Source organism: Rattus rattus, chromosome 1, assembly GCF_011064425.1.
Source record: "Rattus rattus isolate New Zealand chromosome 1, Rrattus_CSIRO_v1, whole genome shotgun sequence".
NCBI classification, from domain to species: domain Eukaryota; kingdom Metazoa; phylum Chordata; class Mammalia; order Rodentia; family Muridae; genus Rattus; species Rattus rattus.
This window is the reverse complement of record NC_046154.1, coordinates 67202223-67223093: the sequence shown is the minus strand read 5'-3', so window position 1 is coordinate 67223093 and position 20871 is coordinate 67202223. Positions and strand designations below refer to the sequence as shown.

General features: G+C 38.0%; 1 protein-coding gene across 1 annotated transcript in view; it reads left to right on the top strand.

Annotated features, from left to right (window-relative positions):
- Dennd4c (DENN domain containing 4C) overlaps positions 1 to 20871 on the top strand; it is a 93387-nt gene that overhangs the window by 38202 nt on the left and 34314 nt on the right. The window contains 12 exon segments of the mRNA XM_032902220.1: positions 920 to 1020; positions 2181 to 2399; positions 5761 to 5906; positions 7717 to 7752; positions 7844 to 7974; positions 9165 to 9297; positions 12902 to 13108; positions 13835 to 13963; positions 14905 to 15049; positions 15294 to 15440; positions 20658 to 20697; positions 20699 to 20775. Coding sequence (XP_032758111.1) covers positions 920 to 1020; positions 2181 to 2399; positions 5761 to 5906; positions 7717 to 7752; positions 7844 to 7974; positions 9165 to 9297; positions 12902 to 13108; positions 13835 to 13963; positions 14905 to 15049; positions 15294 to 15440; positions 20658 to 20697; positions 20699 to 20775 — 1511 coding nt within the window.

Sequence of the window (20871 nt, the reverse complement as noted above, 5' to 3'; positions counted from 1 at the left end):
TTTCTTTGTAGGGAGGATACCATATTTGCTCTGTGCTGGTAGCATTATCAGCCAGGGAGTATTGGAAGTTAATTTCTACTTGGAGTTCCTTGGATGGTACTAGTAAATTTGGTTGGATAGTAGTTATTAAAGGAAGGAATCCCTTCTTCCCAGTTGAAATCTAAGTGAAGCCAGTGTTACTGAGTCTTAGTTTGGTTTTCTTTCAACACTGTACTTGATTGAGACCAAAACAGGGGCCTGTTAATTAATCCTTAGGTCAGATGGGGCTTTGGCATTTCTGTAAGTTTCTGATCACTGAAGACTGAAGACTAAGCTATAACACTAAAAAAGAAAACCTGGTACATACATGCTGACTTGTAGAAGAACACTTTTCAAGCCGTTGTCTCTGCTCTATTTTATATTTCTGGATTATAAAATTTTGAAAATTTTAAGTGTCTTTAGTTTATCTGAGTCTTTAGGGTTTTTTTTTAATGTTTTTATGGTCATAGATTATGTTAAATAATGTTGTGTTTGATTTCTTCTTATACTTCTGTGAGGAATCCAATGAACTAGATGTACTTTGATTCTTTGTTAAATTTCATCCAGGTCTTGGTTTGGGCATATAGTATTTTAGAGTTCTGCCAATAGGTTAATGTTTCAAGTCAGTTAATTTAACTCGTAAAATAATATAGGGTTTAAGTGTAACTTTTTTAGAGGCAGACTTCAAGTCAGTATTGCACTGTGGTTGTGAAGGCTGCTGGAGACAGTCACATTGTCTAAGGTCTATTGGAAAGAGGAGAGAAACACCCTAAAGCACCTCCCATTCCACATGCCAGTGTTAGTCTTCAGTGCATGAAAATGTCTCTTTTAACTTTGACAGAAGAATTTTGTTTAGTACAAATGAATTATATAGCAGATTTTCTTAACTTTCATTTAATAGAGCGGATGAAAAAAAGAACATAAACTGGAAGCAGCTTCCCAAAAAGCCGTGCAAGAGTCTGCTTGGCACCCTGAGGAGGCTGTATCTCCAGCTCTGCTCAGGTGAGTGTGAGGAGGGAGGGCTGGGGCGCTCACCACAGTCCGTGTGTGTGTGTGTGTGTGTGTGTGTGTGTGTGTGTGTGTGTGTGTGTGTGTGTGTGTGTGAGAGAGAGAGAGAGAGAGAGAGAGTGTGTGAGAGAGAGAGAGAGAGAGAGTATGTGTGTGAGAGAGAGAGTGGTACATATCTGTGAGTGACTGTATGTGTGAGAGTGTGAGTGCGTGTGTGTGTGTGCGTGTGAGTGAGTGGGTGTGTGTGTGTGTGTGTGTGTGTGTGTGTGTGTGTGTGTGTGTGTGTGTGTGTGAGAGAGAGAGAGAGAGAGAGAGAGAGAGAGAGAGGAGAGGTGCATACATGTGTTAGGTACCTGTGCAGTCCCAAAGAGTAAGCTGCCCAGCGTGGGTGGTTAGTCTTATGCAAGAATAGTACGCATTCTTAACCACTGACCTATCTCTCGAGCCCCTTTTTGTGTTTCCAGACAGTCTCTTTGCTACACAGTTCAAGTTGACCTGGAACTTGTGATCCCTTTGTTTCTGCCTCTACCCTTTGAAAGTATTTTAAATGTGAAAACAAGATAAGATAATTAAAATAAAGATAATTGTTGATTAAACATTTTATTCTATTTAGTGAGTTTTTTTATATCAGACCTAAACAATCTTTGGTTAGTTATCTTTTGTTTTTTTAACATATTCTTTGTACCTTGTCCTCTTTGCTACCCATTGTCCTGAGATCTAAAGATGACTTCAAACTCCTGATGCTTTTGTCTCGACCTCCCAAATGTTAGAGTTATGAGTGTAAAGTCCAAGGCCAGTTTGTGTCGTGCTGGGGTTGGACCCGGGGTGGGTAGGCACACCATCTGAGCTGCAACCTGAGTCCGATTTTTTGTTTTGTTGGTTTGTTTGTTTGTTTAGGGTTCTTGAGATTGGAGCTAATGTTTGTCCTAGGGCTAGTTCCAGCCTGCTATGTATCTGAGTAACTCCAGCACTTAGGGAGGCTGAGACAGAAGATGAATGTGGCTGTGTGGCTAGATATAGCAAGACTGTCAAGGGAGAGAGAATGAGAGGGGTGTGGGGAGTATTGTGAACTTTATTTTGACCATTTTCTTATCATCCAATCATGATATAATATTATATATTAATACCCGTTTTGCTTTTACTTCCTTTGTCAGTTCACCGAAAACCTCAGGAAAGTTCAGCAATTGAGATGACTCCAATTGAAGCAGATTTCTCTTGGCAAAAAAAGATGACACAACTTGAGATGGAAATTCAAGAGACATTTTTGCGATTTATGGCATCTGTTTTAAAAGGATACAGGTCATACCTCAGACCAATCACAGAAGCTCCCTCCAATAAAGCCACAGCTGCAGACTCACTGTTTGACCGACAGGGTGAGTGCCAGTGAGCTCACAGTTGCCTTCATTAAAGTCAGAGGTATTTCTATTAGGGTTGGTACACAGATGCATTTACTACACCATAGAAGTTCATACTCAAATGTAAGGAATTTCCACTTTCTGTAACCTACCTCTGTTCTTGGATAACTTTCTATTTTTATGCCCTAGTGTTTTTTATGAGAAATGTGAAACTGAATGTGTTTAATTTGATTAGTCCAATGTGTTGTGTACGATCCCGTATGATCAGTTATTTTCAAGACACATCTGAGATTTGCCAGGGTTTTTTTTGGCAGCTTTTCTTTCCTCAGTTTTGTAATTTGTGCCTCAACAATTATTTTACAGACTGAAAGCACCAGTTTTTATGGCATGGTCTGAAGTTTTATGTAAATAGTACAGCACTTGTTCTAGGGAATGAAGACATTGGACAACAAAGTACTGTGAATACTAGGTTCAGTGTTCATTCCATGAAAGGGCTAACTTGGTAATATGTCCTGAAGACGTAACAAAGTGGATAGGAATTGGAGAGTGGCTTTGGCTTAACTTCTATGCAAATAAAACACCTGTGCAATCCCTCACATAGCTGTCATCCAGCTTCAGTGGTTTGTGTGCCTCGGCCATTCCCTTCCCCCCATTTTATTTGAAGCACAATGTAAACAGGTCATCATTTCTTCAGTAACTGTTGTTACCTTAGAATTTTCTAGATTTATATGTATGAGCTGCTACATCATTGTGTTGTTCAACGTTTTTATCTCCTATTTCTTAGAAACTTGATTGCGTCAAGAGCCACTCTCTGCCTAGTAAAAACTACCCTGTGAGCTACACAGAGTTTTAAATTTTCAGTAGTCACATAAAAATTTAACAATCAGGAAAAACTAATTGTAACTGTATTTGCTCTAACATGTTTGAAAGAGTATCATTTCAACATATAATTTTAAAAATTAAGATTTATTTATTTTATACATGTGAGTATATTGTAGCTGTCTTCAGACACACTAGAAAGCATGGGATCCCATTAACAGATGGTTGTGAGCCACCATGTAGTTGCTGGGAATTGAACTCAGGATCTCTGGAGAGAAGTCAGTACTCTAAACCACCGAGCCATCTCTCCTGCACCCAATCAATAATTTTTAGTTACTAATGCTATAGCCTTACATTCCTTATGTTTATATCATCTATAAAATGCAGTATGTATTGTGTAACTTGCAGTATAGTTCCATTAGTTGCATTTAAGATGGTGTATTACCACCCATGGTTACTGAACTGAGTAGTACAGGACTGGCAGCTTCATTATTAAAGATTGAAGTTCAGTAGTTTGGCATATAACAGAATGCCATCCATTCTCTCTCTTTTCCTGTCTTACGGTTTCCTCTTTCCCTCTATTTCCTTTCTTCTTCTCTGTTCATTTCTCTCCTTCCCTCCTCACCTTTTCCCACTCTCCTAACTTACCCTCATAATTTGTTCCTGTTTTATTTAATAATTTTTCTGTTGATCAAGAGGATGGGAATGAATACTGCATGCCAAATGCCCTAAGGCATCAAAAAAAAAAAAAAAAGCAAAGCAAAACAAAACAAACAAACAAAAACGAAGACAGAAAAAGTAGCCTAAAAATCATATTTTAAATGGTGTTGAAGCATGGAGAGGATTATTTGAGATAGTTAAAATTTCAGTCTTGAAGAATGAATTGGCTGAGCTTACATGCCCTTAATTCCAGCATTCAAGACGCAGAGGGAGAAAAATCTCTTGAGTTCAAGGGTGTCCTGGTCTATATAGAAAGCTATAGGCCAACCAGTGCTGCACAGTGAAACTCTGTCTCAAAACAAAAGAGATAGCTAGCAGTTAAGAGAACAAACTGCTCTTGTAGAAAAACTGAGTTTGGTTCCCAGAACCATTGTTGAACAGCTCACAGCTGCCTTTAACTCTAGTTCCAGGGAATCCAGTGTCTTCTAATGGCCTCCTAGGACCCCTGCACACATGGATCATGTACCTACACACACACACACACACACACACACACACACACACACACACACACACACACACACACAGACAATGAAAGAGAGAGAAAGAGCTCAAATAAATCTTAAAAGTCTTTTTAAAGGGTTGGTGTAGTGGTGGTTTCAGTAAGCCTATTTCCTCACCTTCTTTGTCTGCTACCTTCACCAGAAAAAGAAATAAAAGTTAAAATTTAAAAAAAAAAGGGAAAAGGACTGGTAGTAGTAATTCAACTTTATAGAAGCAAACCAAATAAAGATAGTGATCTGAAAGTGACATGGAAATTAAAGATTAGTAGTTATATTGAGAACCAGCAAGGAACATATGATGAATATGCCTCTGTGAAGACTCATTGAGAACCGTGGTCTTTCATGGTTTGTGCACATTAGTTACCTTTTAATCACTGTGACAATATGCCGGAGGAAAATAGCCTCTGATAAGACAGAATTTCCCATGGCAGAGCATGGCTAAGGAAAACTGTGCACCTCTTGACAGTCAGGAAACAGGGAGAGACAGGGCTCTTGGGGCAAGACATTCCCTTTCCAGAACTGCCCATACTCACCTGCTTCCTCCTGTGGACCTTCCTGCTAATTCCTCCTTTAATTTGAACTAAATGGGTTAACCTGTTGGTGAATAACCTGGTCACCTCTCAATAGTGCCCTCAGCTGTGGGCGTGAGCCACTTCATGGGACACCTCAAGCCAGAACACAACAATGAAGAATGATTGACGATGGTAGGAATGAGGGACTGATGTGTGCTCACAGAAGGAGAGGCTCCTGGCCTCAGTGAAACAGTGGATTACTAGCCAAGTGCTTAAACTTGAACCACACAGCAATCTTCATCACGTGCAGGAATGATGCCTGATAGCAGAGGAAGAAACTGACCCATTAATATATATCAGCCATTGGCATAAGAATGAAGAGTCTCAGAGAAAAATTAGTTTTTTTTTTTTTTGAGACAGGGTTCTCTCTGTAGACTTGGGTGTCCAGGAGTTTGTTCTGTAGACTATGCTAGACCTGAACTCAAAACTCAGAGATCCACCTGCCTCTGCTTCTAAGTACTGGGATTCAAGGCATATGGCACCATGCCTAGCTAGAGAATAAGAGTTCCTATCTTGCTGAGGACATAGAAACGAGGTTCCTTAGAAGACTCATAATTCAGTGACATAATTCAGTGAAGAGATTGGTATCAGGGGTTTTCATCGTTAAATCAGGCAGAAAGAACTTTACATTATTGTTAGAAACTCCCATAAATGATGTGAATTTGCACGAAGGGAATATAATATATATTATTCATATATATATGAATAATGTTTGACACGACATTAGTCTGTTTTTAAAATTTATTACGATTTTGTTTTCTTTAGGTTTTTTGAAAAGTCGGGATCGTGCCTATACAAAATTTTATACACTTTTATCCAAAACACAGATTTTTATTCGTTTCATTGAAGAATGCAGTTTTGTAAGTGATAAAGATACTGGATTAGCATTTTTTGATGATTGCATTGAGAAGGTAATATTTGTTTTATATGCCAATTTAAGAGAAATAACCTTGCTTTAATATCTATAGTAAAGGGGTGTGTGTGTGTGTGTTTAAAAGAGCGCAGCAGAGATGTGGGAGGGGAGAGAGAGAGAGAGGGAGTGGGGAGAGAGAGAGAGAGAGAGAGAGAGAGAGAGAGAGAGAGAGAGAGAGAGAGAGAGAGAATATGAATATCTTTGCTCTGTGGTATGTACTTCCTTCTATACTTGATTTGCTTTTCTCTCTGAGTCTTGAATGTTAAAACTGTTTCCTTACTTTTTTAAGTCTATCTGTTGTTGTTGGTTTAATCTAAATGAACAGGATATGATTAGTTTTATTATTTAAAAGCTATGGAGTTATGGGTAGTGATGTGCTATGTCTTCTTGCTTTAATGTCTTTCAGAATACTTTGATAGTATCTCTAAGACTTTTTTGTTACTGTTCAAGGTTTCTTTTGAGCCCGAGTCTTATGTGACCCAGGCTGGCCTTGAATTGGCTACTTGACTAAGGATGACTTGAATTCCTCCTTCCAAGTGCTGTAATTTAGGCATGTGTCACCCCTTCTCCAACCCCACACCGTATCATTTTCTTTTTATTTTGATAGGGTTTTGATATGTTACCCTGGCTGGCCTGGAATTTGTTGTATAGACTAAGACTAGTCTGGCCTGGAACTTGAAATTGTACCTCTGCTTCCCAAATACTGGGGTGATTAGAGCCATCTACCTCTATGTCCAGCTCTTAACTTTCTACAGTGAGGAATTAAGTTCCTATGTCTTCCTAATTTTAATAGTTTTCACATTTTTTCTAAATAGATCTAGGAGCCGCTTTTTTTCTTTTCTTTTTTTAAATAGTTATTTACTTTATGTATATGAGTACACTGTAGCTGTCTTCAGACACACCAGAAGAGGGCATCAGATCCCATTACAGATGGTTGTGAACCACCATGTGGTTGCTGGGAATTGAACTCAGGACCTCTGGAAGAGCAGTCAGTGCCCTTAACTGCTGAGCCATCTCTCCAGGCCGGAGCCACTTTTTCTTTACACAAATCATATTGTGTATAAGATTTGAGATTGTATTCATGAATGATTGAGTATTATGTTTTAATTTTTATTGGTCTTCAGTGATTCATATACCTTAGAAACCATGTTTGACCATGTTATGACTAATCAAAGTCAAGTATGATAACATGCCTGTGATCCCTCTGCTTGAGAGGATAAGGCAGAAAGATGGGAAGTTCAGGGTCAGCCTAGACTATACAGCAAATTCTAGGCCAGCGTGGCCTAGAGTGAAAAAGAGGAAGGAAAAGAAACTAATAAAAAGAAATAACCTCTGACCTATATAAGTCATCAACAAATATGCTTTAATATAAGCATAGAAAGCCTAATTGTATATACCTGGTATTGAAAAAAAAGTTTATTTTTATGTATGTGAGGTGCATGCACACACATGTGGTGATGGACATGTGCAGAGGCCAGAGGAGGATGTTGGGTGTCATGCTGTTCCGTTCTCCACCATGCTCCTTTGAGATAGGGTCTCTCACTGAACCTGGTGCTGGGCTGGTCAGCAGGGTCCAGCAGCCTTCCTGTCTCTTCCCCTTGGTGCTGGGCTTACAGGCGCTGAGGTCGAGCTCAGATCCTTATGTTACTGTATCAAGTGCTCTTAATCACTGAACAGTTCTCCAGCACCAAGTTGTTTCTCCTCTTCCTCCTCCTCCTCCTCCTTTTTAAAATTAGGATTTAAAATTTTTAAAAATTATTCAACCTGATACAGGTTTTCACTTAGAATTTCTCTTTTTCTCTTTTTAGTTGTTTCCAGATAAAGGTGTAGAGAAAACAGACAAGGTATGATTTTTTTTCTTAGGTTTAAATATTGCCTTTCAGAATTAGATTTTACTTTATATGTACATTAATTGGAGGACATTCTTATTTTCAGGTTGATTTGGATTCAGCAGAAGACACCAAATTGATAGAGCTAGATGACTCACAGAAAAGCGAGCACACTGTATTTATAACGCCCCCTGAGCCCCCTCCAGATGACGGGAGTAACCTGTCACCTCAGTACAGGTGGGTGAATTTCTTTAAGAGCTACTTGGGCATATGTCTCAGTTTTTGCCATGATTAAGAGATGCACATGTTTGTAATATGTGTAGATAATTTTCAGTGTGAACTCAGTGACCTGAGAGAAATGTTCTGTGGAGTTAATAACCGAGTGTTCAGTGTAAGGGTGAGTGGCCTTACTGGAAGGGAGGTGGGGCAGTAATGTCTACTTAGGAGTCTCACTATAGTTTAATCTGCAGAATTGTATTTCTTAAAAAAAAGTTTTGAGTTTGGGTTTTTTTTGTTGTTTTGTTTTGAGATTACCTACTGACTAACTTTTAGGAGTTTTAATCTTGTGAGATTCTTCAGTTAGTGAGATGGAGGAAATGTGAAAGTAGAGGAATCAGCCTGTTTAAAGACAGCCTAGCAAGTAGAACTTAGATAAGAATCCTTTCAGAAATTACAGTAAGCTTTTTCCTTATTATAATCATCACAGTACATGGCTTAATAAACTTAAGTAAAATCAGAAATGTAGCACACAATTTTAGTACTAATTTTAGATATATTAGTAACTTTAGGTATATGTATATATTGTGTAGACAAGTTTATCTTAAACATTTAATTTGAAACCTGTGTTTATCTTTAATGGTCTGAACATTGTTTCATGCCACTGAAAATTTTCATGGTTTATAATTTTAGCACGCACCAACTTTGTGTGCAGTTAATGTAATTTATTTACCTTGTTTCTTGTGGGTTTGTTCATAGTTATTTGTATCTGCATGCATGCATACATACACATGTACATATATACAAACATACATACATTTGAACATTTTTATTTTAAATACTGATGTAAACTAATGTGTTAAAGAAAAAGAAGATTATTAAATATACTAACTGATATTTTAAATAAAATTATCCATGAACATAGAGATTTTTTTAAAAGAGTTATGAATTCCTCTGTAAGACAGACATCAGAAATTTTTCTTTTTTGCAAACTGGTTAAAAATAACAGATAGCTGGGACCAGCTAGAGGTCCTGACAGGACATTCTGTAGTACTAGCTGTGTTTTCTCATACTCTGAAACAAATTATATGGAGTTTTAAAGAATATTATAGGATAATATTTGAAGTTTAGATATTTTTACCTAAATACTGAGTATTTGAAGAATTTGATGGATTGTAAACCAGCTTTTCTATTTTTGCTTTCTATTTTAGTTACACATACTTTCCAAGATTGGATCTTAAGCTTTTTGACAGCCCACAGGAGCCGAAATTGTGCTTCAGTAGACATCCTCCTGGGAGTGGCATTACAAATAGCCCTGCCCTCATGGCTAAAAGAACTAAACAGGTCAGATACTCTTTATATAACTCATGCTCATTGACAATGTAAATATATATATATATATATATATATGTGTGTGTGTGTGTGTGCGTGTGTGTGTGTGTGCGTGTGTGTGTGTGTGTGTGTGTAAATCCTTAGCAGCCATTTGAAGGCTCTCTGTGGTTGTCATTTGTGTATTGCTTTTTCTTATATCCAACTTGATATTAAAACTGAAGTTTAAAGCACCCATTTATATTTAAGGGAAGTCTTGGGAACCAAAGAAACCTTAACTTTTCTGGACTCGTGGTGGCACACTTAATCCCAGCATTCAGGAAGCAAAGACAAGAGGATTTCTCTGTGTTTGAGGCCACCCTGGCCTATATAGTGAATTCCAGCTAGCCAGGGCTACTTAGTGAGACTGCCTCAAAAATTAAACAAAATAAAATAAAAGTATGTAATTTAGTTGGACAGTGGTGGTATATACCTTTAATCCCAATACTTGAAAGTCAGGGTTAGGCAGACCTTTGAGTTGGAGGTCAATGTGTGTGTGTGTTTGTGTGTGTGTGTATAAAACTTTATTATGATAAAATTCATACACCACATAATTTACCCACTCTCAGTATTTGTAATTCAGTAGCTTATCTTCTGCCCTGGTACTTTTTTTTTTCTTTTTTTCGGAGCTGGGGACCGAACCCAGGGCCTTGCGCTTGCTAGACAAGCGCTCTATCACTGAGCTAAATCCCCAACCCCTACCCTGGTACTTTTAATGTGTTCTCAGAGTTGTGCAGCCACCACCTCAGTTCATTTTAGAGATGAAAATAACTCTAGAAGAAAAGCTTATATCCTCTGCAACCACTAATCTTGTTTTCTGTCTCCACAACTGGTGCACTATTCTAGGCATTTCATCTAAGTAGGATAATGATGTAGTAGTATTTTGTGATTATCTCTTTTAGCTTAGCATAGCTTTTTTAGGATCTAGCCATGCTCTAGCATGCATTAGTCTTAATTTTGACTGAGCGGCATGTACAGAGCAGCTTATCTGTTCATAGGCATGCAGCAGTTCTTATTGTTGGCTACTATAAATAATGTTGGTGTAAGCATTTGTGTGCAGTTGCCAAGTAGATGTATGTTTTCATGTCTTTCCAGAATATCTAGGAATAAAGCTGTTATATTTATTATATGGTAATTCTGTGTTTCTGTTTCTGAGGAAATGCCAATAGTTCAGAATGGCTACACCATTTTACATTTCTATTAACACTGTTTAAGGATTCTGATACTACAATATCCTTTTCACTTCTTATAATCTGCCTTTTTAAAATTACTGCCAGCCGATGAATATGAAGAGATGGATACTTCACTGTAGCTTTGATTTGTATTTCCTTTGTATCTTATGTACAAAACAGTATTACAAATACTACATCAAAGGGAGTTAACTCAGGACAACCTTGGTATCTTATATTACCACAGCACCTAATTTAGGAAGAAAGGAGTAAGCTATGCTGAGATGCATTAAAAATAACATCCTTTATACACTGATATTTGGAGGTTCTTTAGAATGAACTGAAATTGTGGCAGTTCTGCTTCAGCCTCCTGGGTATTGGTATTGTAGTTATAAGCCACATTGTCTAGCCTTGGACCACTTATTTTTAAAGACTTACTCGGCGAGGGAATATGTAAACAGTTAACTCAGACAGGAAAATTAAGTGGAAATCTTGGCAGTAAATAACTTAGGGCATCTTAATTGTTAGTAGGGAGAAGAATGAGAAAATACTTTTTTAAGATTAGAGGCAGCCTGGAGAAAGCCTGCTGTGCAAGTCTGGTGACTTGAGCTCATCCCCCAAGCCCCTCTAAATGTGGAAGGAATCATTCCACAAAGCTGTTCTCTAACCCCTGCACATGAGCCATGGACATGTTGCAGGATATACAGCATATTCAGTGTTTTTCTGAGTTAATGAATACTTTGATTTTATACTTTAGTGCTAAAAATGCCACTTTGCATAAATATTTATTACAAGATAGCAAAAGTATGTTTAGGACCAGTCCAGAAGTTATTGGAAATTCTGTCCTAATCGTAAGCCAAAGAAAGTTGGTTAATGATTCTTGTTTCCCCTCCACCCCAGTGATTCTTTTTTAAATGAAACTCAAGTCAGCAGCCCATATAACATTTTTAAAAGTAAAACATTATGATATAACACGGTCCAAATGTAAAACTAGATGTAGCTCAGTAAGTAAGATGCTCAGTCTACAAGTCTGTAGACCTGAGTTCTTGCCTGAGAAGAGCAGGTGAGATGGTTAACCGTTGTGATCTCAGTATTGAGAGGCAAAGGAGGGTCCCTTGGGGTTGCTGGTCGCCAGCCTTATCTAACCAGAGAGGTCCAGGCCGATACGGGAGCCTACCAAAAACAAAACAAAAAAACCCAGGGTTGATAAAACAGGAGGGACATCTGAGGTTGACCTCTAGTCTCCACATGTCTACACACATAAAAATCTGAACAGGTGTTACACACAAAAATCATTTTTTTATGTTTACATACCTAGGATAGGGATAGGGATAGGGAAATAGTAAGTCTGTTTTCTCTTCTACACTTACACAAGTAAGCCATTGTGTTTCTGTAAGAGCAAGGAACTTCATGTGTTGTAAAAACACTGGGTTCCTAACATTCAATTGTATTGATTAACAGTAAAGGCATTTTTGACAGTGTCTCTTGACGTTTGTGATGTGATTGGGTGTCCAGTGCAAGTGGGTGATGGAGCGTGAGCACTCACACACCTTGGAATCTTGATATGTCTGATTTTGAATTACTCTTTGGCTATTGTATACTTGGAGCAGATGCAGACACCCATGGCTGAACACTAGGTGGAGCCAAGGGAACCCCACAAAAGAGGGGAGGAATGGTTGGGGGGAGCCAGAGGAGTAGAAGATACCAGGAGAACGTGGCCCACAGAACCAACTAAGCAGGACTCATAGGGCCCACAGAGACTAAAGCTGCAGTCAGGGAGCCTGTATTGGTTTGAGCTAGGTCTAGATTCTCTGCATCAACTTTATGGTTGTATAGCTTAGTGTTCTTGAGGGACTCCTTCTGGATCGCCTCCTCAAGCCTTGATAGGAGGTTTTGTGCCTGGTCTTATTGTAGCTTGTTAAGTCTTGTTTGGTGAATATCCCTGGGAGTCCTATTGTTTTGTTTGTTTGTTTGTTTGTTTGTTTTGTTTTAAGGGAAATTGAGGAGGAGGAGATCTGGGGTAGAGGGGAGGTCAGGGAGGGGCCGGGAGGAGTAAAGCGAGGGGCAACTGCAGTTGGGGTGTAATGTATGAGAAAAGAATAAAAGAAAAGAAGTAACCACATTAACAAAAAAGAAGCTGGATTATAAGCCAAAGTTCTTGGAACCAACTATGTGACACAAAATTAAGATTACAAAGTCCAGGGGTTGGGGATTTAGCTCGGTGGTAGAGCACTTGCCTAGCAAGGGCAAGGCCCTGGGTTCGGTCCCCAGCTCCGAAAAAAAAAAAAAAAAAAAAAGATTATAAAGTCCTTCATTTTTAAAGTCCTAAGTTTACATTAAAATTTTTTCTTTATTTCTTCATTTACTAAAGTGGATTTTAATGAATACAGTGATATTTATTTTCTTTATAGGAAATAAAAACAGCTCATAAGTTGGCGAAGAGATGTTATACGAATCCACCACAATGGGCCAAGTATCTATTCAGCCATTGTTACAGTTTGTGGTTTATTTGTCTCCCAGCCTATGTTAGAGTTTCTCACCCTAAGGTCCGAGCACTCCAGCAGGCACATGATGTGCTTGTTAAGATGAGGAAGACAGACGTGGATCCACTAGATGAGGCAAGTACAAGACATTGAGATGTTTCTGCAGCTGCTGTTGCTGCTGCTGCTGCTGCAGTGTGGGGGATGAATCCTGGGCCTTGCTTGTGTTTGGCAAATGAGCTGTATTCCTAGCCCTAGCTGGTACATATTGTTTTGTAATTTTAAGTGTTTGGGTATTGGTGACTCGTGATTATAATCCTAGCACTTTTTGAGGCTGAGGCAGGAGATTGTCCCAAGTTTGAGGCTAGCACACCCTGACCCTACAGAACCACAACCTGTCTTAAGCATAATAAAACAAAATAAAGTAATAAACAAAAAGGAAAGTAGGAAAGTTAGTTAATTAAGTTTTTAGTCTGCTGGGCTTGGGCTTGGTGTTCCTTTGCATAGAATGCAAAGCATACCATCTGGGGTGAAAAGTATTTTAACCATGTTTGAGTTTAGAAATGAGTTCTTTTTCACATTATGGAGAACAATGATTGTCCTTATATAGATTTATTTTCTTAAACAGATGAGGCATGTGCATGAAATAATGCTGTTGATTATTTCTATTAGGTTGAATAGGGTTTATTGTTGTATTTTATTTATGTTTTCTTAGACAAGAGTATTTTGAAACTCATTCTATGTATGGCCTTGAAGTCCTGTGCCTCCATCTAACCACCTGGTTGAGTGGAGTCTTTTCAAGTCTCTGTAAGTCTCAAGTAAACTAAGTGCCAAGGATTAATGCTTTGTTGTTCTCCTCGTTAGGTGTGCTATCGAGTGGTAATGCAGCTTTGTGGACTTTGGGTTCATCCTGTCTTAGCAGTGAGAGTCTTGTTCGAAATGAAAACTGCTAGAATAAAACCAAATGCTATTACTTATGGCTATTATAATAAGGTGAGTTGGGTTAACGATAGGCAGGGTAACATATTTGTTAAAAAGTTTTATTGTTTGTTAAACTTAAGTTAAAAGGAGGTTGTTTGCCCATCTTCATTGACAGAATTTTATAAATTATACACAACATGTTTTGAAATGTGTATATATTTTGGAATGGCTTCGTCAAGCTAATTAACATATTTACTAATTTTTGTGGTAAGAACACAAAATCTACTCTTACCAATTTTCAAAATAAATATGTTGTTATTAACTATAGTTGCCATGTTGAACAGTAGATCTCTTAAATGTATTCCTTCTGTCTAACTGTAGACCAGCCATAGCTCTTTACTACTCCCTACCGCCTGCCCCTGTCTGTGTGAATAACTGCTTCTGGTTCATTCACCTCTTGAATTCTATGTGAAAGGCAAGATCATGTGATCTACCTGTTCTGCCTACCATATGTCCTCAAGGTTCCCTGGATTGTTCTGGCAAGGTTTTTGGTTTTTGTGTTTTGTTTTTTTAAGCTAGTATTTCATTGTGTATATATGCCACATTCTCTGTATCCAGTCACGGATATTTAGGTTGGTCCCATTTCTCAACTGTTGGGACTAATGCTATAGTGAACTTGGGAGTACAGATGCCTGTGTGAAATAGTCATTTCACTTCCTGTGGACATGTATTCAGTAGTTTTTAGCTTTTAAGAACTTTTCTTATTTTTTTCCACTGTGTGTTTACTAATTTATACTCCCATCAATGGTGCAAAGCCCTCTTTTCTTCACATATATGTTATATATTTCTCTTTTTAACAAATTTTTTATTTTAAAATTTGAGTGGTGGTTAGAAGACAATTTTTGGTTCTTTACTTTAGCTTAGGGTTCTGGGGTATCAGGCATGTACAGAGAGTTTTTTACCCAGGTAGCCCCTGGCCCTAAATAACTTTTATTTATTTTTTAAACCTTTAGGTAGTTTTGGAGAGCCCATGGCCCAGCAGCACTCGCAGTGGTATTTTCTTGTGGACGAAAGTACGGAATGTCGTACATGGTTTGGCCCAATTTAGACAACCACTTAAAAAGACTGGGCAAAAATCACAGGTCTTTTCAATATCAGGTAATATATGTGATTGGAAAGATGTTTTAAATCATAGGTTTATAGACATGAAGTTTTAACTATATGAAAGAGAACTTAATTCTGTTTGATATTTTATTTAAAAGTAAAGATAGGTTATGTTGGGTTTTTTTTCTCCCAGAAATCTGTAAATCGTTGTGTAATTATAAACTAACGGTGGGCCATTCATGTTTAGTTTCAGAAATATCATACATGAATTATTGAACTACATTGTCCTTACCTTTAGCTCCTCAGAATGCTGCATGTGGAAGTGATGGGGACACAGTGAGCCATGGTAGTGTGGATAGTTCTAACGATGCTAACAATGGGGAGCACACAGTCTTCGTCAAAGACTTAATCAGCCTTGATTCCATTGATAATCACTCTAGCACAGGTACTAAAATATGTATTTTACTAACCTTTTAGTTACCACCACTTAAATGTTTCTTTTTTTAAAAAAAAAATTACATTTCCTGAATTTTCATAAAGGGAGTACTCTGAAAGTGTATATATCACTGAGAGGATTGTGCTTCTGTACTTCTCTTTACTTCCTGAAGTGTGGAATTAACTTTGGGATGCAGTGCGCAGTGTGCTTGCATGGTATGTCTTTACATTTGCTCATCTTCAGTTTATGAATGTGTCTGAGACAGTTCTTAGGTCATGACCTAATGAACTGAATGTGACGACAGGATTTATTTGAAGTTGAAAGTTTGACTTAGAACTTTTAAATCATGAGTACCTACCTATAAAGGAAAGAAAATAAGTCATTTTGAAGAAGGAGTTTCCCTTTAAGACTTCTGATTGTAAAAGCTGCTTATATGCACGGCCTCTTCCTTGAAGCCAGAGCAACTGTATTCAAAGCCCACTGGCAGGTGTACATACCTCACATCCGCCCCTGTGTGTTGTCTGGTTGCCGTACCCGAGCTTCCTTGAAAGAGCGGCTCACAGTCTAGTTCCTGTGCTTCTCTGATGAACTTGTCTCAATGACTGAAGTTTCCTTTTCTCTGCTCTTTGTTGCTCTGCTTTTTACTCTGTGCTGTTTCTTGGTGCTGCATTTGTCCTGGGCTGTCAAGGTGTGGGGCAAACAGACTTTTGTGAACTGAAGCTATGGATACACCTGTGCTTTAATTCTACCTTTGAATGTTAACTACTTCAGGTAATTTCCCATTTATTAGGTTAAAGTTTGCGGACATTCAAGGGTGGGGGTAAGATACTTGGTTGTATTTTAAGTATTGTATTTTAAGGGACAATTTTCAATTTCTTGGCCTTTTTCTTTAGATAAGGGTAATTGTATATAGGCTCTCAAAGATTTTTATGTGATAATTTATGACCAATTTACAAACATTTATTTTATTTAGAAATAAAGTGTTTTTCTGCAATTATAATTTTAAGTTTGTTTGTAGTATTATTGCATGAAATGGTATCATGGGTATGAAAGAATCCAGATGTTTAGGTACTCGCTGCTTTCTAGAAGTCTGCTTAGCTTTTGTGCCTAAAACTGCCTTGCACAATTACAGGAGCGTATGTAAACCACTAAGACAACACAAGCCTGTAGTTTGCCATCTTGTAGTAATTAGCCTTTTAAACCAAGACACTTTCGTGGGACTTTAATTTTTAGTTTTATTTTTATGTATATGGTTTCTTTGCCTATATGTTCTGTGTGTGCATCATGTGCATGCCTGGAATCTTGAGGAGTTTAGAAGAGGGCATTCATGTCCCCTGGGACTGGAAGTACACTGAGCCACCATGTGGGCACTGGGTCCTCTGCAAGAGCAAGACGTGCTCTCAGCCAACCCATGATCCTCTCCCCTGCCCTGGCACTTTTGTTTTCAACTACTTTATTTGTTTCCTCTGTTGATTTTTCTTGCAACTTAAAAAAAGATGTATTTATTTATTATATATAAGTACACCATAGCAGTCTTCAGACACACCAGAAGAGGGCATCAGATTTGATTACAGATAGTTGTGAGCCACCATGTTGTTGCTGGGATTTGAACTTAGGACCTCTGGAAAAGCAGTCAGTGCTGTTAACCACTGAGCCATCTATCTAGCCCTGCTACTTTTTTTTTTTATATCAAATTAATGTTTTGGTTTTTATTGTATATTATTTGGACAAAATAATGTTTCTTATAATATTTTCATATGAATATATGAAGTCATCTGAAACTTTATTTTAAAAAAGTTTTATTTTAAATTAGCTTTATTAGCCTTATTTTAAAAAGTTAAGTATGTATTTTTGATATAAACTTAGTTTATGAATGGTATGATAACAAGAGATACATTCTCAAAAAAAAAGAAAAAAAAAAAAAAAAAAGGGGGTTGGGGATTTAGCTCAGTGGTAGAGCGCTTTGCCTAGCAAGCGCAAAGGCCCTGGGTTTGGTCCCCAGCTCCAAAAAAAAAAAAAAAAAAAAAAAGAAAAGAAAAGATACATTCTCATTTTCTTCCTGATTCTTCAAATTTTTAAAACTTGTCTTATAAATGTAATTTAATAGTTTACTATTCTAATAATTGGTATAACAATTTAAATAGTTAGGATGGCACCTTGCAGATTTTTATGGGTTTTTAGCTTCATTGTTTTAACTATATTTTATGTATACAGGTGTTTTCTGCATGTTTGTCTGCATATCACATATATGCCTGGTGCCCTCATAGGCCTACAGATGGCATCAAATCCCCTGAGACTGGTTGGTTCTGGGAGGCTGTGTGGGTACTGGGAACTAATCCTCCGTCTTCTGGAAGAACAGCTAGTACTCTTTCCTGCCAAGCTGTCTCTCAGCGGCTCAGCTGAATTTCTCATTAGACACTAAATTCCAGCGAGATTGTGTCCTTAGAGCTTCTAGTGGGTCTCTTTGGCCTGTGCTGATTATGATCATTTTCTTTATCTTGTGAAATCTTTCTACTTGGTGCCCAATACAGAGATACTTCTCAGAGACCCCTGAACCTTATCTTTTTCTTATGGGACCATATTTTAACAGCTGACTTTCTGAGGAAGCTAACCAAAAGAACAAAACCAGAATACTTTATTTGGTCTGGGCAGGATGTGGGAGTGGGGTTAGGGATGGGGGTATGAGGATGAGCAGTTTTCCACGACACTAGTGTGGAAGTCGAAAGACAACTTGCGTGAGTTGGTTCTGCGATTTGGCCAAATGAATCCCAGGGTTGTCAAATTTGGGAGCATAAGTCATTATCTGCTGAGCCATTTTGTCAGCTCTGAAAGTTAGTGATTCTAAATAGTGGTGATTAAACTCCTCCTTAGTCACCTTTAACCTGATACATAGATTTTGTTCATTTATTTTCTTATTGAGAGCACTGTGTAGCTCTGGCTTGTTTGGAACTCAGAGATCTCTGTCTCTGCTTCTCGAGTGTTGGGATTAAAGGTGTGCACCCTACAGCAGGCTCATCAGCATTTCTTCATGATGACTTTAGCCTTGTTGGAAGATTCAACTTGTTTAATAGGATGTTCTTTTAACGTGTTTGTATGTTTCTTTGCAGTTAGCTTAGGTTCTGTGTACTGCATATGTGATTTCTCCTCCTCAGATTGTTATATACCTATCTGCACTTTGTAAGTAGTGTTAATTTTAGCACTTGATATCAGCGTGGTCTGGTTTCTCTGTATGTAAATCTCTTGCCTTTTCTAGATCATAAGCTGTCTTTAGAGGGTCTGGGGAAGCTATGAGACTGTGTAGTGACATCCTGTTTTTCATCACATGTTTAAACATGAACATTCATTGATGAAGCTTGCCTGAAGGGATCTTTCCTGTGGTGGTCACACAGTGGTTACCTTACTGCTGTGTTTAGACAGTGGCATTGTAATATAGCCAGGAAGCTCTTTCCTTTTCTCTGATGAAGCGTGGATTTATGGGCTGCTGTATTAGTCAGTAGGTTATAATGTATTAATCTTTACCCATTCTCAGATTACCTCAGTGTTGGCCCAGTGGATAATCCTTTAAACTTAGCTATTAATGTTTTTTAGATGTATGATTATGGTTCTTTTCTGGAGCAAAACCCCACTGTTCCTACTTTTGTGTATTTTCTCCCTGAGCTTAGGAATAACCCCCATCAACCCCAGGGTTCATTTAATGGAGATTAGATTTTCAAAGTCCAAGTTTGGGTCTTGGTGTGCCCACTGCTACAGCAAGTGTTGTGGCCCTGCTTTTAGAATTTTAACAAAGAGGATGAGAAACTAATTATATGTAGTGTTGTAGAAATACCTCTAGTTCCAAATCAACTCCACAGGATCCTTTTTTTACCTTTTTTCAGTCTTTTTTTTTTTTTTTTCCTAATTGGGGGCATGGTAGAATGCTTGCCTAACACACACACATGTTCTCACTTAGTTCCCAGTATCATGCACATAAAATCTCCTGTTCTCCCATAGTGAAACCCTTGTCTCCTAATTCCATTACATGTAATTGTTTACTCAGTGTGCATAAAGCAGGGCTGGTGGGTGGGGGCTGGATATGATAAAGATACATTGTTTGCAAGTATGAATTTGACAAAGAATAAATTTTAAAATGTCTAATATTTTTCAAATTCACTCCACCCCACCACATCTATCCATAGGAAACAAACCTTACCTTTTATAGATTTGACATTCACTTCCATGAGTAGCGTGTGGATGGACTCTAAGTAAAGCTATTAAGCTTAAACTTAGAGTTGGGTATGGTGGCATACACATAGACCCAGTATTTGGGAGGTGGGGGCAGGAGGATCAGGAGTTGAAGCAAGGCTAGCTACGTATTGAATTTAAGGCTAACCTGAACTACATAAGACAGTGTCTCAAAAGAAACAAAGTTCATTCAGAGGATGGCATGATAGCTCACTGCATGGCGTGATAGCTCACTGGGTGAGAAGACACTTGCTGATAAATCTTAAGGCCTGAGTCCAATCTTTGGGACTATACGGTAGAAAACAACCAATTTCCCAGTCTCGTCTTCTGATCTCCACCTGTGTATGTAAAAGAAATGTAGTTTTAAAACGTCCAATTTAAAAGTTACATAGATTACCCTTTACCCTTTGTTTACCCTTATAGGCTTATGTTGTTTCGTGTATAGTATTAGTTGGCTGTACCTATTTCTACTTGCATCAGTTTTAGTGAACACTAATTTTGTTGGTTTAATTTTTTGAGTATGTAGAAATGTATTAAAAATAAAACAGCACCGTAAACCATACTTGAGGAAGTTTCCTCCTTTTTTCAAATCTCTTCTTCTCCATCCTTTGTAGGTAAACTATTTTTATTATTTTCTTACAATAAAAATCTTATTGTTCTTCCTACATTTCTTTTATAAAAGTAGCAGGTAGGCATTTCAGTCCCTTTTTGTTCTTACCAAAAATAAAAAAATAAGGATGGCAATATGCTGTAGACCCTCTTCGTAAGAGATTCAAAAATGCTTTGCCCAAATCACCTTTCATTTTAGGTGAGGAGATTAATGTAGAACAGCTTCAGTCTGTTCTGCTCTCATTTTTGCCTAGTATTGTTTTTGAAATCCGCCTTGTGAGAGTTAATTTTTTTCTTTTTTATTGTATAGTTTTGATTGTAAGATCTGTGGTGTTTTCTGTTTGTGACTGTACTTAAGCACATGAAAGTATTTACGAGCATGCATCCTTTAAACAGGCGGTCAGTCTGACCAGGGCTATGGCTCGAAGGATGAGCTCAAAGGAGGATGCAGACATCCACGCATTGGAAGAGCACATGCCACAAGAACTGACAGCCACAGAACTGCACATTGAAGGTGAGTGCTGGTGTTTGTGGGCTTTGTGTACAAGAATGTTCCGATTGTTTTACTTTATGTAGTGATTACAGCAATAATTCTCAGGAATTTAAGGCC